Raw genomic sequence first — 16395 nt, 5'->3', positions numbered from 1 at the left:
ACCAGTTGATGATTTTTTGGGATGCATGAATCTCTCATTGAAAGAATCTCTAAGACACAAAGAATCATTCAGATTCATGAATCTGAATCTAAATTACACAACTCTTATAAACACGTATTAGATTGAGTTTATGAAACCCTAGATTTGGTCTGTTTAAATTTTCTATGTTATTGTTTGCTCCTAAAATTAATATTCATTTTCCGTTTGAAACATATAACTTGATCAAGTTAAATAAAAAAAAATATCTCATAAGAAGTACAACCAATTATTAACAAATAATTTACAATTGTGCGACTCAAACAATTTGAAATTATTTAAGGTTATTTGTGAGTTATTAAGTAAGTAATTTTATGTGAATTATTGGGAAAACTCCCGAGAAAGTCTTAATTGTGCAGTTAAAGTGCAAGTGTTAGTATAAGAAAGTAGACCGAGTTTTCGGTGTGACTTAACTTTAAAGACAGATCCCTAGGCACTTTCCGTCCCTCCCGCCTAATTGTCTAGCGCCTGCGATGACGTCCGAACCGCGCACACCTGTGCACGCGAGGAAAACCCGCGGGAAACAGGCCTCACCGTAGAACCGTCGTCACCGTCGGCGTTCCTTCGAACAATGGCCGGTGTCGCCGTTGCGCGAGACGTTCGCTTTTTGGCGTCGTGCCCCTCCGCGTCGCGCCACACGTGAGTGACAGTGAACTTGCCGACTTTTCAGCCTTCCCTTCCCATCCCTCTTGGATTTTTTTTCCTTCACTGCTCTCGTGAAAATTCGTGAAGCAATAAACGCCATACGATCGACACACGACGGAACCCCGCCGGTTCGGGGACGGACGTTTGTTTTGGGTGCGAAACATCGTACCGTTTTTCCGTCCCCCTCCCTCCTCCCCTTTTGCCCCTGAGATCGGTGGGCGGATGTATTGTAATGGGCGCGGGTTTCGCGTACCGGCGGAAGTCCGATGGGGAGGTCCGCTGGCGGTCGGTTGTGGTCAGTCGGAAAATTCAAACACTTTTTCCCGTCAGTCGGTTCGCGAGTGTCATCCCGGGCTGCTGTTGTACGCCCGACGGACGTACGTTGTGCGCGATTCTCCCGGGGCTATTATTCGCTATTGTCGGACACGCCACCCGGGACCCCCCCCGTCCCCCTTCCGGTTGCCGTCGTCGCGAGGCGCCAAATTCGCAACGAATATGTAACGGGTTTGAAAGTGCGAGTGTGTGTATGCGATTGCCCTTTCTTTCCGGTGCGAATTCTTACAAGGTAATGATGGCCAGGTGTGAGAGCAGAAGTTTTCCACGATCCATCATAAAACCCCTCGCCAAGGGTCAATAGCACGGAAGGGAAATCTTTATCCTCTCCTCATGCACTAGTAACCCCATGTGTCAGCGTAAAACGATCGTCTCGACCTCGGCCGCTAGAACGTGAACTTGATCTTGGCGTAGGGCAGGGTGGCACCGTGAAGTGGTTTTTCCGCCCGTTGGAAATGAAGGACGCGGAAAATTTGATGAAATTCGACACTACGGTGCGCCCATGAACCAGTGCAAACAAAAGCGTACGAACAAGACACTGAGATACACGCCAACGAGCGTCTTCGAGACGTTCGAGTACGAAGAAATTTTTCCCGAGACCCGGCTCTCGCTGACTCGCTCTTGAAACATCATTACCGCGTAGTATTTTCCTGGGGCCATTCGGTCAGTTCCGTAGTAGTGTCCCGAGCGGATGAGTGCGGGGGATGCGGGGTGTCGCTGTAAAAATAAACCGCGTCCGGCGAGCAAGCATACATTTCAGGGACTCGAGTTGATGAGCTTCTTGCCCAGTACCCTACCGGTCCCCGAGTCACCAGATGGTCGGATCGACAGTGTCTCTGTTAACAGTGATGTGCAGAATGTTGGCAGTCGGGGAAGGTGCTCTGATGGAACCGAACTCCGAAGTCCTTCCCTTCACAGGGCAGTGTTTCACCTTAGGTGTGTCGTCTGCCAAGAATTGACGGAAAAGCGAAAGCTGCAACCTTCGTTCGAACATCATAATCCGCCCTCGAACCCCCCGTAACCCATTCGACAATTGTAGTGTAATACCCTTCCTATCGGACGAACATAATCGACCGTGGTGACGACATACGGCGAGATGATCGTGAAAACACAATGGTGATGGTGTTCATGTTCGTGTTCCTTCTCGCTTTTAGATTGAGCTGTTTCAGGTAGCGATCCACCGGATGATTTGTTTGGCAGGAAACTGCAACCGATCGCGATTGTCGAGAGCACGTTGTACGAGGTATAGGAAACCAAAAAATGGTGCCAAATGAAAATTAGTGCAATATAAACGACGAAATTGGTTCCGTAGTTGATAATTGGAAGGAAAAGTGTGTGTTTTAGTTTGGGAAATTAGAGCGTTCTAGCAACGGTCTAGGGAAATGAAAGTGATCGAGTGAGAAAACAAAATGGCAATGGGCGGAGATCAAAGGTTTTAACAAAACGGAACCTAATTGTTCCCACGCACTGCGGTGGCGACGGTTGGTGGAAATAAAATTTGCCAACGATTTGTGTAAGAATCTAGAAAAAATCCTCAACCCATCGTAAACACGCGAAAAAAAAAACAAACTGACGAACGATTGATTTATGTGAGTCCGCCGTGTTCCCAATTGTCATGTGTTTGCCGTGGTGACATATTAGTTAGATTTCTCTAAACGACATCGCACTGCACTTGCGTGTGTCTGTGTGTGTTTGTATTTTCAGATCGTTGTGATCCGCTGTTTGCGAAAAATGCGCACAGCACTGTAATGTTTCTAACCTAAACGTGTTTTTATTCGGCGCGTACACTTACCGTAGAATTTCTTGCTTGCAGGAAATGACAAACAGTAGTTGCACGACGTTGGCGCATCAGTTTGACTAAGTTGTAAAATAACATTGCTCAATGTAGTATCTAACCAATTTGAAATTCGTTTTTTTTCGCGTTCTTATTTAGTTTGTTTTAGATTTTATTTTACTTTTGTAATTTTCCTTTTTCGAAGCTGATTTCTTCTTCTCTCTAATCATCGTAGATAGATTTTGTTGAATAAACGCTTCTTGGCTTCGTTTTAGCTGATCGGTTTGTTGAAGATCGTAGTAGCGATTTAAATTTTTTCGATCCAGACTTTCCTGTAGCGTTGAGATATTTATGATGGCATTGTTTGGCCACATTCGCCACCACCAGTTGCTGGGACATAAAAATGCCCTCCGCGGGTCGTTAATCCGCGTGAGTCACCTCGGGAAACCTCTAGTCCCGGCGGCTGCTGCGGTGCGGTTAAAATTTAGCTAAACAGGAAGAACGTTTATCTGGTTTTGTCTTATTTTGTTTTTGGCCCGAGCTCAACATCTTTTCCACAGCGAGACATTTTTCTGCGGTGTTTTTACTTTTTGTATTTCGCGTGTTTGTTTCATATTTTGCAACAATCGGGAAAACTAAAAAACTAGCGCGTTACGAGTGGGATCCGTGTGCAGCTTGTTATTATATCGTGGGTTTTCATTGAGGAAAGTCCTTGAATGTGCATTTTCCTTGAAGGAAGCTTTACAGAAAACTGGGTTGGAAAGGGTTTTCATGGGGAGGAGTGTAAGCGGTGGACTCAAATTACCCATCGCATCGTTTTGAACCATTTGTTGACTAAGAGAGCGAAACCGGTATAAGGATTTAGACTTGAATGAACGGTGAGTCACACTTTGTGACGTAGACATTTTTTAACTATAACGCGTCGATTGCTAAAGAAATTGTATTTAAAAAATAGCCAAACTTTAAATAACGGATTGTTTCTTCAGATCGATCGATAATATTATAACTTTTCCATCTTGGAAAATTGTTCACCATCAAGGTATCCCTGTTAGAAATAAGTAATCAACGAAATCGAGCAAGTTTAAAACGAACGTCCGTGGAACGATCCACCCCTGCACCCTTTCCTCGTCAATGAATATTCCGATCGAAGATGAGTACGTGCGGGACTTTTCGTTCGAGCCGGAAATCATTCTGCGTCGCAAGGACTCGCTGGACGTCCAGCGTGAAAAATATCACAAGAAGCGCCTAAACAGCCGCCGGAAGCGGCTCAAGCAGAGCACCCTGCATGTGCTGGCGAAAACGCTGCCCATTTCCGGTGCACTCGAGGATCGGCGATCCTCTTCCGACGTGGTGGACTGCGGGGGAGGTGAGACTAGTGGTATTCGCGTTGATTGTGGAGGTGGCGGTGATGGTGCAATGACCCAAAGTGGCGGTGAGTGTGAGCCAATCGCTCTCAGCACCCGATCGTGGGTCAGATCGCCGGTCGATCAATGTTCCCCCGGGAGCGCACTGGACGATCTCGGTCCGGAGGATAAGGCGGAAATTCGGCGTAGCGTAGTTGACATCGAAATTGAAGAATTTTACTACGTAAGTCGTAGATCATCGCAAAACCGACACGCACACAAGAAACAGATACACTCGAACAAATAGTTTTTCCCAAAGAACCACACCGCGAACTCCAACATGAAAATCAAGAATTTCGTTCAGATTATTTTCCAACATATGTAGCTTTCCGACCGCTTACGGCTTTTTATGGAGTGTGAAACAAATCTAAAATGGCGGTTTATTTTCGCTTCGATTAGCTAATATTTATCCTGCTTGTTTCGTTGCGCGTCATTCCTTTTTCCCTGCCGTTCCTATGTTTGTTTGTCCCGTCGTACACTTGTCAGCCGAAACATTCGGTACAACAAAATGTGCCATTCGTCTCGTATACCCTTGTCCTGTCGGTGACTTCCGATGTTTCGACACATGCTTCTTCGTAGTACGGCAGACCTCGTGACGTCTGTCGCCCAATATCGGGAAAAGGTTACGAATTTTCGGGATTGTCTTACGCGGACAGCCTTCCATGTGTTGATTGACTGTACAATTTACATATTTGCTCCATAAGTTTTCTTTGAAATGCTAATTGTTGTGTTATTTTTCTTTGCTTTTTCATCCCAATTTTTTATTTTTTTAAGAACATTTTATTTTTATTTATTAGAACAGTTACTGTTTTTTGGTAACACGATTCTCAGCACATTTTCAAATAAAAACTAAATTAATCTGTTTTGTGGCCATTTAAATACATATTCGTAAGACAATAAATCAAACCATGTGACCAAATCGATGCCAATTTCGCTCCAACAGCGTTTGACGTCAATTGCAACAAAATTTGAATTCTTCGTTCCAAAGGAATGCACTCGCCACCTCTTCGCCGGTCCCTCAAACCGGCCGGTATACTAGTGACCACCACACATTCAAGGGCAATGTGTAACAATTAATTATCGGTGAAAAAAGGGACGCCGTCGGTTCACACCCGTCTGTCTGACATTATTCGCTAACCCTAAGATTACGCCACGGACATCGGTTCGGTTTCCGTCAGGCTGGGTTGTCCTTTTCTGAACCGACCGATGTGCCTATGCTGGCGCGATGAAAGAAAGCACCGGCGTAATGATGCTCTTTAATGCTATTCTTAGCCTACTGACCCACCCGACGAATAGTTCCCAGGCGCGACACCATTCTTAAATGGTGCCTGATACCCGCCATCAGTCATATTACTGGTGATATTTAAGACGCGACGATGATGCGGGTCACGTCTGGTTCGCGTAATTGTGAGGCTGAAGGGAAATACAGTGTAAGGTGTGAAAGGTGATTGCTGAACGATTATTTTAAGTTTAAGAAACATCGCTAATGCGTCCTGTCCATTACATTACTCACGACTACTTGTTCATTTGACCAATAAAATAAACGATTGCTTTATAATTTATGTCTATTTTCCTCACGTTGAAAAGAAACTAACTAAATCTGTTTTTCTTTTGTACATAAGTTTTTCTCTTCGCTTCTTTTGTTATCTTTTTCGTAATGAATTGCCGCTTCCGTTGCATGTCTTGTTTGTCACAAAATTGTAAAAAGTAAAACCAAACGTATCGCAGCATGATGGCCTGGCATGATGGATCAGTGCGTCCTCCTTTTTATGCTTCCACATTAATCCGTTTCACTTCCGCTCCCCAGATGTATGGTCGCTACACGAAGGACCTAGGAGAGTACGCCAAAGATGAAGCGCGAAGACTCCGGCTTCTTGAACGACGAAGAAAAAAAGACGATAAAGCAAGAAACAAGGTAACTGCGCGCCGTTCGCTGTCCAGTCGCAAACAGAACCGATTTGCGATTTAGAAAGCGAATAGGCACGAAATGTATCTCACCCACCTTTTTTTGACACCTTGCTGGTAGTGAACCGGCCAATGTATGGCCGCCAGCGCTTTAACAGTGCCACACGCGGCAGAGAATGGAACAATATTTCAAAAATTATAAAACAACTAGATGGAAATCGTTGCAGGAACTGCTGGACGTGCGGGACAACAAGTTCTTCCGGGGGGCATCCTGGCTGTGGCGCAACACATTCGCCCGGCTCGGCGAGGACTGGGTGTTCCTCGCCCTGCTGGGCATCATCATGGCGCTGCTATCCTACGTGATGGACAAGGGCATCTCGATGTGCACAAACTGTACGTACTCAAATTGTGGCAAATGGATACCGGCCGGTCCAAACTAATTTAGAACGTCCTCCATTTTCTTCCAGCACGCGTGTGGCTGTATCGTGATCTCACGAACCACCCGGTGGCGCAGTATCTGGCCTGGGTGTCGCTCCCGGTGTGCCTGATCCTCTTTTCGGCCGGCTTCGTGCATCTGGTCGCGCCGCAGAGCATCGGTTCCGGTATCCCGGAGATGAAGACGATTCTGCGCGGCGTCGCGCTGAAGGAGTACCTCACCTTCAAGACGCTGGTCGCGAAGGTGATCGGGCTGACCGCGACCCTCGGCAGTGGCATGCCGCTCGGCAAGGAGGGCCCGTTTGTACATATAGCTAGTATAGTATCGCAGCTGCTTAGTAAGATCATAACATCATTCCAATCGATCTACGAGAACGAGTCGCGCAACACGGAGATGCTGGCGGCGGCCTGTGCGGTCGGTGTCGGCGCCTGCTTCGCGGCCCCGATCGGTGGCGTGCTGTTCAGCATCGAGGTCACCACGACGTACTTCGCCGTGCGCAACTACTGGCGCGGCTTCTTTGCGGCCGTGTGCGGCGCCACCGTCTTCCGGCTGCTGGCCGTCTGGTTCCAGAAGGCGGACACCGTCACCGCCATGTTCTCGACCAACTTCACCTCGGACTTTCCGTTCGATCCGCAGGAGCTGTTTGTGTTTGCGCTCATTGGGTAGGTGCGGAGGGCTTGGAACCTTTTTCCCAAACAAATCCCACTACTAACCGATGATTTATTGATGCTCCTCAGGCTCGTCTGTGGACTCGGTGGCGCGCTGTACGTATGGGTGCACCGAAAGTATGTCCTCTTCATGCGTTCCAACAAAAAGATGAACAAATTTCTTCAGAAAAAGTAAGCACTGTACTTGCGGATCCCTCTTTTCCATTCACTAAAGCGTCACCTTTCCATTTCGTCTAGCCGCTTCCTGTATCCCGGCATTGTGGCACTGATTGTGGCCACGCTGTCGTTTCCACACGGCTTCGGCAAGTACATCGCCGGCGAGCTGAGCACGCACGACCAGGTGCACCAGCTGTTCTCGAACTTCACCTGGACGCAGAAGGATCTGACCGTCGAGCAGGCGGCCATCGTGTCGAACTGGCGCACGGTAGACACGAACGTGTTTACCAACCTCACTATTTATTTACTGTACACGGTGAGTGGCAAGCTGTTTGTACATCGTCGAGAGAGGGCCATTAAATCGGGTTCGGGTACTTGTTCCGGTCACTTCACTTTACTGCAAGTATACCGGGGTTGTTACGTTGAAGCACGTGCTGTAAGATTATTTTGAAATCGGTTATCATCACCAGTTTCCTTATCATACTCGCAGCAACTCCCACACACTTTATGTAAAGAGTAAAATTAAAATAATTTGAACGGCATTTCTAACTAATAAAAAGCAAGATCTTGTCACTTTTATGCCTAATTTTTGTATTGAAATATTTTTAAACAAAGTTTGTTATCTTCACCGATGAAATATCTAATCCTTGATTGCTTTTTTTAACTCACAGTTCTTCTTGTCGATCATTGCCTCAACCATTCCCGTGCCATCCGGTATGTTTATACCAGTGTTCAAAATTGGTGCCGCATTCGGTCGAATAATCGGCGAAGCGATGCACCTGTCGTTCCCGCACGGCGTCCGCTACGGGGGCATGCTGGCCCCGATCATCCCCGGCGGCTACTCGGTGGTCGGGGCGGCCGCGTTCTCCGGCGCCGTCACGCACACCGTCTCCGTCGGCGTGATCGTGTTCGAGATGACGGGTCAGATTACGCACATCGTGCCGGTCATGATAGCGGCGTTGATCTCGAACGCCGTCGCCGCCTTGCTGCAGCCGTCGATGTACGACAGTATCATCCTGATCAAGAAGCTTCCGTACCTGCCCGATCTGCTGCCGTCCGGCTCCGGCATGTACAACATCTACGTCGAGGACTTTATGGTGCGCGACGTGCGCTACATCTGGAAGGGAATCTCGTACCAGCAGCTGAAGGAAATCCTGAAGGCCAACAAAGGCCTGCGCAGTCTGCCGATCGTCGACAGTCCGGACAATCGGGTGCTGCTGGGTAGCGTGCAGCGTTACGAGCTGATTAAGATGATCGATAGGCACATTGGTCGCGAGAAGCGGCTCGAAGTGGCCGCCAAGTTGATGAAGGAAGCGGAGGAGAAGGCGCGTGAAGAGCAGGAGCGTCAGAAGCGCGAAGCAGAGGAGGCGCAGAAGACGCGTCGTCCGTCCCGTTTCGAGGTGGTACCCGCGCCGGACATTCTGAAACTTCGCGAGCGTGCCAACAACGAGATGCTGCCACCGTTGGCTCGCCGTGAATCGAACTCGTCCGTTTCGGTTGGACCAGTGTTTGGTGGTACGCAACCGAAGAAGTCGATCCTCAAGAAGACGAACTCGTTCACACTGAAGGGCTTCAGCCCACTGTCACCGCACAGCCCGGTGCACACACCGTACACGACCATCACCGGCACGGAGAGTCGCATACGGTCCGCGTTCGATATCATCTTCCGCAAGTCGGCCACACTGCAAGATGTCACGCCCGACCCGGAGATCGGTTCGATCGGAACGCCGAGCATCGTCGGTTCCGAGGGTCCACCGCTTACGCCCGGCATCTCGAAGAAGGTTCAGTTACCGCGCGAACGTGTGATCGACATGTCCCCGGAGGACCAGAAGGCATGGGAGATGGAGGAGATGGCTAAGTCGATCGACGTCGATCATCTGCATATCGATCCGGCACCGTTCCAGCTGGTCGAGCGAACGTCCATCCTGAAGGTACACTCGCTGTTCTCGATGGTCGGCATCAACCACGCGTACGTGACCAATGTTGGCCGGTTGGTTGGAGTGGTCGCTCTGAAGGAGGTAAGTTGATGCAGGGTAGGTTCGGATACTGATCACTTGCACTAATTACTTTTACCCTTATACCCATAGCTTCGTACAGCAATCGAGAATGTTAACAGTGGGACATTGACGCCGGAAAGCGTGAAAGCTAAGCAGGAGGAAGAAGCACGTGCCCTAGCAGCGAAAGGTAAGTTATCGGAAAGGAGGATGAAAGTCGATCCAGGCGATTAACTAACTACAATAAATTTCATTTTTCCCCTGCAGAGACGGAAAACAATAATGGCATTTCGGCGGAAGATCCTCTGCTGCAGAAGCGAACCGGTGACACGTTTAGTGACAAAAAAGTAAATAATACCATTACCTCGATGGACTCGGCACTGTCCAACTCGGACAACTGTTCCGACATCGAACTAGACCATATGAACAACGAGCGAAGCGATACTAGTACTACAACTACTACTACTGCTAATGCTGCGAGTATTACTGCCACTAACAAGCAACATCACAGCAACAATCATCCCGGAAAGCGTCAGCAATAGTGGCGGATACGGTTGTGAATAAGGAACAGAGATTGGCCAAAAGAAACACTAGTAGCAGTAGCAACAGTAGTAGTATGAGTAGTAGCAATAGTATGAGCCAAGCTGGAGTGATAAGTCGTTGTTTTATTATCAACGCTCGAACGCCGTAAAGCGTGGGAAGTCCGGAAGCAATGTTTTGTGTCCAACGAGTGTCACGTGTCTTTTCGCTCAAATAGGGCATGTACACGCGCACATACACACACATAGACACACACAGAAACGTCTACGAGCGGTGCGATTCTCTAAGGATGTTCACCATGATCATCACTATCGGGGTTTGTACACGCGTGGGCACGTGTTTTCTACTAGTTCTGCACAGCAAGATTTGTTAGTGTCCCACTAAACAACTGCACACTTACCTTCATCGCACACCACCACCACGTTGCACTCTATTGCAAGCACCGGATAACAATTGGCACCCCCGGGGATATACGCAAAATTCTCTTCATCGACTCCGACTGGGAGTACAGTCGGAGAGGGTCGGATGTCGAACAGCGTCATTAGAAAATCCCAATATGAAGGTTGGTCATTTCTTGGTTTTTGCTCTCGCGCTTCTCTAAAAGCTCTGCAAATTGAGTTTAGTTTTGCTTGTTTCATCTATTTTTTTATCTGTCGTTGTGTAGAACAATGTGTATGCTGGTCTGTTACTACAAAGTTAAAAAATAGAGAAAAAAATAATTCAAATCCTTTCGGAACAGCAATACGCGAGCTCAAAGCTCAACGAAAGATTGTTTTCGAACAAACTAGCAAAGAGATTAATAATTTTAAAAACTTTGAAAACCCAAAACACCAAACCAATTTATCTTTAGTCTCATCGAAATTGTATGTTTTTTAACTTTGAACGTACCCAACAATGACGAATGCACGGTTGATAGTCATTTTTAATTGTGTTTCATTGGTTAACCCACATAACGCTAAATTACCGTTTGTCTTCAGCTTACGTTTGAAAGCACTTTGTATTTTTTATGTGTAAAAAGAGCGTACACTGATTTTAACTGTTTGTTTCTTTATTTGCCTCCCAAAAGAATCGATTCTAGTGATGGCATTGGAAAGGACCAACTAACACCATCCACCGTGACCTCAACCAGATCGTCCGTCGTCGGTGCATCGCAGTTCGGGCTAAGATTTCTTTCATTGTGATTATATTTTAAGTGTTACAAGTAGTGCTGTTCAGGATTATCAAATAATCGAACGCCATGGATCGAGCTTTCCCATTGCTCCGGGTGGCCAAGTGAGCGAGAGCCTATCGAAAGCGATACGAGTCAGAGTTGTGGTGAATCTAGTGCCAAAAATTAGTCAGAATCAGTGACCCAAAGGGGAGCAAATTGCAAGATGCTGCAGGATCAGAGTTGTAAGCCGTTGTATGGGATTCATTTTCCTCTAGTTTCCGTTCTTCCGTATCTCGTTTGCTTTTTGTTAACAATGTTGATTATATCTCTTCTCCCATAATCTGGCAGAACTGCAGAATTGTGCGTTTAGTAAGCAAAAAATGAGGAAAAAGCAAAAGGAAGTGGGTTTCCTTGTTGGCCATTCGATGGTCGTCTAGTGAACGATTGTAATTTTATTCTATTAACCATAAGGAAGTTGTAAAATGAGAACCAAAATAAAAGACACATATTTTACGACCATTCAAACAAAAAGAAACTCGGTTTTATCGGTACGTTTGCCGGTTTTAAACATTCAGGACAAGTAGGGTGAAAAACAAAACACTTTACTTAAGAAACTACTTCCGATCAGCTCTCGGATTTTTATAAGCCTAGGCGTGACATCAGTTGAGAACTTCTCGGTTTACTAAAAGTCACGCAAACTCAAGCTGTTTGCTAGCAAACGCCGTTTATGTTCGAGTTCATTGGATTGCTGTTCGGTCGAGGTTGTATGCGTCGGCGAGGGTTTCCGCTGGTGGTGATCTTTTCCGCCTCCAGACGTCCGGAGAGGAATACAGCCAGGCGTTCCTAGAAGAAAGAAGGAAAGGATGGAAGAACATAGTATTTCAAAAAAGTTATCATATCGAGTAATGGGATAAATTTTCATTTAAATTATACTTATTTCAGTCCGTTTAGTATTAAGTGTAAGACTTCTAGAGATTTGTTACTTTTGCCGCTAATTTCGAGCTACTTACCACTTTTAACAAAAGCCAATGGATAAAATCATGCCGATCAATATTTGCCAGCGAAAGCTGACCGTGCTGAAGGTGGAAAATGTTTCGTGTTTAAGTGAGAAAAGATGGGAAACATTTGTATGTTTAAAATTTCGAATGAAAAATCGTTAAGCATTAGTGAAGGAACCTACTATTGGTTAGTTCAAACGAATCGGTTCCACTTACCAGCGCCAGGTTCGTCTGGTTTTGTAGATCGTCGTACGTATGCTGGATCCGATGCACCAAACCGCTCGTCTCCGAAAGCGTTGCGTTCTTTGCCTTGTCCAGATGGACCGTTTTCATCAGGTGCTCCGTCGCGAACAGGAAATGGTGCACCAGCTCACGTGTCTGCGCACGGACCGCCTTCGGGACGCGGGTCACGCCGTTGGTGACAAAGTTGATCAGGTGCACCATCTTGCGGGCGGATTCGCGCGTCAACAGCACGGCCACCTGTTCGAGCGTTTGTGGGCGGGCCTGGTTTTCGGGTTCGTCTTTGCTGAGGTAACGCCATAGCTCGATCGCCTTCTGCATCGCGAGCCGGGGATTGGTAGCGATCAGCTCGGCCGCGTACGCCACGACGTGCACCGCTTCGGTACTCTGTTTCTTGAGGGCGCTCAGTTCCTGGCGTGTGCGGAACGTAAGGCGACGTTTAAGTTTGCGCGAAAATTGCTGACCACGATGGAAGGTTTGCACGACGTGCATTTCGTTCGAGTCTTTCGGCTGGGCGGGGGTGCAGGTTGCAGCTGAAATATTCGACAGATAGAAATAGATGTTTGGTCAGTCGAAAGTGTCTCTCTGGTCATGTTGATATAGATAAGGACTACGATCGTCGTATTATATAAGTTCCAGTGCATGGAATGCATAAACTTATTAGAAAAAATAATAAAACGGACAGCAAAAAAAAGGAAAAACAAGCAATGAAAACACAGCAAACAAAATCTGTTAATAATCAGACTCGTCATGAAAATGTTTGGTCGAAACACGGCGACCAAAATGATTGCATGACAATCAACACACAGTATTGATTGATGGTGTACGGTGCCCGTAATCATCGCGTCAGGGGTCACGAGGGTCACCGGTATAAAGCTTGTGCTTTGATCTGGCAGCACATCGAATGATTGCGTGCTGGCCGGGACGTGCCAACAGACCGGCGATAAGGGAGAAAGTATACGGGCCACGAACGAGGCGAGGATCGTGATGGGTGAAGCAAGAGTCTCGGTTCATCGAAAATACTTACAATCGGGCAGATCCTGCGGTTCGGTCGGAAGGTACCGTTCGACGTACTTGTCGCACACGACCAGAGCTCCGTCGATCCGGTCGGCCACACGGTTCGACACACGGGACTCGAGTACGGCATGGCCCAGGTTCTTCATAGAGTTGGCCCTCGAAAGCACCGGTTTCATGAGATGATCGTTCATGTACTCCTTCGTGTTCCAAAACATCTACAAAACGGTGAAGCGAATAGGATGATAGCGATCGACGTAGGATGATGATCGTACGATGATCGTACGTACCATTTCCGGTGGGAGATACATCGAAGGCACCTTCTGCTCGACAAGATCGAGGCTCTTGCACATGATACTGTCCAGCTGGTGCAGTGGACCCTCGATCATTTTGGTGGCTGGTCGAAGTGAATCGAGCAGCGCGTAAGTGATCGACTCGGCCGTCTCGAAGCCCCAGGTCAGCAGCCCGTTGCTCGTCTTCACGCGCTTGTAGACCGTGCCGGCGGTCTTAATGCCGGTCTCCACCATCGGAATGCTGCTGAACCGCGACAGGGACTCCATCTGGGGCAGCCCCGAGTGTTGCCGCTTCAGCTGACGGTGCACTGAAACGATGAATTTGACCGACAGTAAGAACACCGTACTACGTATCACCACCATCACGGTACGGGCACGTGCACGTGAATGGCACCTGCTGTTGCCCCCCACCCTTCAGACTGACCCATCGCTCTCGGAGGCTGGATGTTGACAGCTAGCCGCTTTTATGTTTTGTCTACTACACTAGACACTATAGGAGGTTGCTCCCCCGTCAACTGGACTAATAATTTGAAACCCAAAGAAGGGCACCACAATATCGGAACGTTGTACTACTTCAGGGGCGCCACTAGCTGCCGACTTCACGAAACGAAAACGAAACCTCAGAATCGACCGATCGTAACCGATGCACAACAACGACTGGCATCCCAGAGCAATGGCAAACGATCATCCACTATCGCGTGCAACGGGCCTCCAGAAGTTACTCCTAATTAAATTGATAAGCGCCGATTTGAGCGGCGGCCACTTACGGATGTACAAAACCTCTATAAGGGCGACCGTACCGAAAGGTCAAGTTCCGGAACCGATCCAAGGGGGATTCTGTGGGGCCGGCGGTAATCTTGGGCATGAATCAGTACCACTTTGTCGGTTGACTTGGGTCCAAAGTGCCACGATATTCCCCATCGTGGAGAGTAGAGTGCGCTCCCTAGATTAGCGACCGGCGCATCTCCTCAAATCGTGTTGATAAAGAATATTCACTTGTTTTTTTTTAAATTTATTTTTTACGACTCCAGTGGAAAATCGGAATCTTGGTAGGTGATTGTTTGTGACCAATAGGAAATAAGCACCGTCTATACACGATGGAATTGCATCGCGAGTGGAATGCAGTGAAACGAATCTGAAAAGCTGCGAGGTTACAAGGTCCAATCTCAGTTCCTTTTCCCGTCGGTGAAAAAAAGTAAAACGTTTTGATTTATTTTTATTTCAACATACTGACCGATAGTAGATGCATTTTACAGCCAGAGTTTTTGATAGGATGAAAAACCTAAAACATTGTACGGAGTATTCAGCAAGACGGATGGTGATGATTGATTTTAATACATAATGTAGGTTTGAGATATGTTGTTTTAAACACCATTGCCGTGATTTTTGTATGAGCTCATAACAAATGGCTTCAGAAAGTGTATTGAATTTCTAGCGAAGGTAGAGTTTTGTTGAAAAGGCTTTTTAACTGGGGTGACAATGTTCAGTTTATTTTATAATTGAAAACTTTCGTTTGGTATTTTCGTGTATTAAACTGACAAATATTTACTTTTTGAATACATCAACTCAGTCTGAGAAAGAAAAATTCAAGTACTAATTTAGTTTCTTTATATCTTAGTTCATAAATGGCAATCACATTTTCTTAAAAATTCAACAGTCGATTCAAACGGGTTGAACGTGTTGCGCGTGATTTTCGTGTTTCGCTTGCGTGTAACACCTCAACTCTTCATTCTAAACACGGTTTATAGCACGGCCTGGTCAGCTGTCAATCGCTTGGCAGCTTGTCAGTCGTGTGTTTTCATTCGCCGGATTGCTTATCGTTCGCGAGAAAAACAAAAATGTACGGCGGAAAAACTCCCCAGGAGCTGCTGTCGGGATCGTTTTCCAAGTCCTGGCTGCACGATAAGTGGGCACCGCTCGTCGGCAGTGTATTCGGATTCCTTGGCGCCTGCTACGTGAACTATGGCACCGGTCGTCCCCCATTGAGCGGTAATGTATTTACACACCGTGCTGTTGTGGCTGTGATGTAACGCATAGGTTTCGAAAAGAGTTCGCATCAAACTATCGATTCTTACCCCGTTCCGCAGGTATCCAGAAGCATATTCTTGCCGCGCTAGCGGTCGGTGCGACGGCCACCATGGTGGACAAGTGGCGCGAGGCCCACTTTGCCGAAAAAGATGCTACTCTCCGCCACTACATCCAACTGCATCCCGAGGATTTCCCGACGCCCGGTTAGTGAAGAGGCCTATGGGTTAAAAAGAGGAGGTTTTCTTCGCATTAAAATGGTGACTTAATTTCCACTATTCTCTTCTTGGTTTGTTTCAGAACGCAAAAAGTTCGCTGATGTGCTTGAACACTGGCAGCCGATTCGTTAGGTAAACTTTCTCATTACATTGGCCCGTTAACGATGGAACCGCACCGTCGTGCTGGTGGTGGCTTTTGTGTAGCGTGAATGTAAATAAAAAATACACAAAAATCAAAAGTAAAGTCGACCAGAACGTCTTTTGCGCTCCGCGTAGAAGTTACGTATTAAAGAACCGTCGAGGAAAGAAAAATTAAAAATTGCTGCCACCGCGCGATAACGATCTTGCTGGGTATGATCGGGAGAACTTTTCGGTTTGATTGACGGCACAAACGATTGCTTTTGCCGGCCTACGGTCGCGTGAAAGCAAGTGATTGTTCTAATTGCTGAAGTACACAATTAAAAACCTTCCCCCCTCGTGGAAGGGCGTCTTCCCATTCGCTAACGTACGAACGCTTTTCTCGGTTTTGTTTAAAAAAAATCGCATTTCTTATTTTTTTTCTCATGG

The 16395-nt window shown here is 47.1% G+C and overlaps 3 protein-coding genes across 4 annotated transcripts; 2 read left to right on the top strand and 1 right to left on the bottom strand.

Annotated features, from left to right (window-relative positions):
- Nucleotides 1-3919: 3919 nt before the first annotated feature.
- LOC131289872 (chloride channel protein 2) lies at nt 3920-10141 on the top strand. Of its 2 annotated transcripts, XM_058319211.1 has the most exons (10): nt 3920-4154; nt 4188-4375; nt 5999-6106; nt 6324-6489; nt 6564-7194; nt 7270-7371; nt 7438-7672; nt 8028-9374; nt 9444-9540; nt 9618-10141. In XM_058319211.1, the coding sequence occupies exons 1-10, from the start codon at nt 3920-3922 to the stop codon at nt 9890-9892; spliced, it is 3384 nt and encodes a 1127-aa protein (XP_058175194.1). In that variant the 3' UTR covers nt 9893-10141. The 2 variants fall into 2 exon arrangements, with proteins under 2 accessions (XP_058175194.1, XP_058175193.1); XM_058319210.1 differs by having other exon boundaries at nt 3920-4382; nt 5946-6106.
- A 1551-nt stretch (nt 10142-11692) lies between these two features.
- LOC131286199 (lipid storage droplets surface-binding protein 1) lies at nt 11693-13971 on the bottom strand. The gene is made up of 5 exons (XM_058315122.1): nt 13583-13971; nt 13306-13510; nt 12255-12811; nt 12051-12116; nt 11693-11883 (listed from the first exon to the last, which is right to left on the bottom strand). Exons 1-5 carry the CDS (start codon nt 13946-13948, stop codon nt 11752-11754), a joined length of 1326 nt encoding a protein of 441 aa, XP_058171105.1. The 5' UTR covers nt 13949-13971; the 3' UTR covers nt 11693-11751.
- A 1414-nt stretch (nt 13972-15385) lies between these two features.
- On the top strand, nt 15386-16057 carry LOC131288203 (NADH dehydrogenase [ubiquinone] 1 subunit C2). The gene is made up of 3 exons (XM_058317318.1): nt 15386-15574; nt 15673-15816; nt 15911-16057. The coding sequence occupies exons 1-3, from the start codon at nt 15424-15426 to the stop codon at nt 15958-15960; spliced, it is 345 nt and encodes a 114-aa protein (XP_058173301.1). The 5' UTR covers nt 15386-15423; the 3' UTR covers nt 15961-16057.
- Nucleotides 16058-16395: the final 338 nt, after the last annotated feature.

The sequence above is a fragment of the Anopheles ziemanni genome, chromosome 3, assembly GCF_943734765.1.
Source record: "Anopheles ziemanni chromosome 3, idAnoZiCoDA_A2_x.2, whole genome shotgun sequence".
NCBI lineage: Eukaryota > Metazoa > Arthropoda > Insecta > Diptera > Culicidae > Anopheles > Anopheles ziemanni.
The sequence above is the reverse complement of the archived record's forward strand: the minus strand, read 5'-3'. Positions and strand labels throughout refer to the sequence as shown.

What these genes read in the sequence shown, in the direction of transcription:
- LOC131289872 (XM_058319210.1), top strand. Translation starts at nt 3,920, where the DNA reads ATGAATATTCCGATCGAAGATGAGTACGTGCGGGACTTTTCGTTCGAG. An exon ending in AGAATTTTACTACGTAAGTC is followed by an intron (nt 4,383 to 5,945) that starts GTAGATCATCGC and finishes ATGATGGATCAG; the next exon opens with TGCGTCCTCCTTTTTATGCT. An exon ending in ACGATAAAGCAAGAAACAAG is followed by an intron (nt 6,107 to 6,323) that starts GTAACTGCGCGC and finishes AAATCGTTGCAG; the next exon opens with GAACTGCTGGACGTGCGGGA.
- LOC131286199 (XM_058315122.1), bottom strand. Translation starts at nt 13,948, where the DNA reads ATGGTGGTGATACGTAGTACGGTGTTCTTACTGTCGGTCAAATTCATC. An exon ending in TGTATCTCCCACCGGAAATG is followed by an intron (nt 13,511 to 13,582) that starts GTACGTACGATC and finishes ACCGTTTTGTAG; the next exon opens with ATGTTTTGGAACACGAAGGA. An exon ending in ATTGGCTTTTGTTAAAAGTG is followed by an intron (nt 11,884 to 12,050) that starts GTAAGTAGCTCG and finishes TCTTTCTTCTAG; the next exon opens with GAACGCCTGGCTGTATTCCT.
- LOC131288203 (XM_058317318.1), top strand. Translation starts at nt 15,424, where the DNA reads ATGTACGGCGGAAAAACTCCCCAGGAGCTGCTGTCGGGATCGTTTTCC. An exon ending in CGGTCGTCCCCCATTGAGCG is followed by an intron (nt 15,575 to 15,672) that starts GTAATGTATTTA and finishes CCCGTTCCGCAG; the next exon opens with GTATCCAGAAGCATATTCTT. An exon ending in CGAGGATTTCCCGACGCCCG is followed by an intron (nt 15,817 to 15,910) that starts GTTAGTGAAGAG and finishes GGTTTGTTTCAG; the next exon opens with AACGCAAAAAGTTCGCTGAT.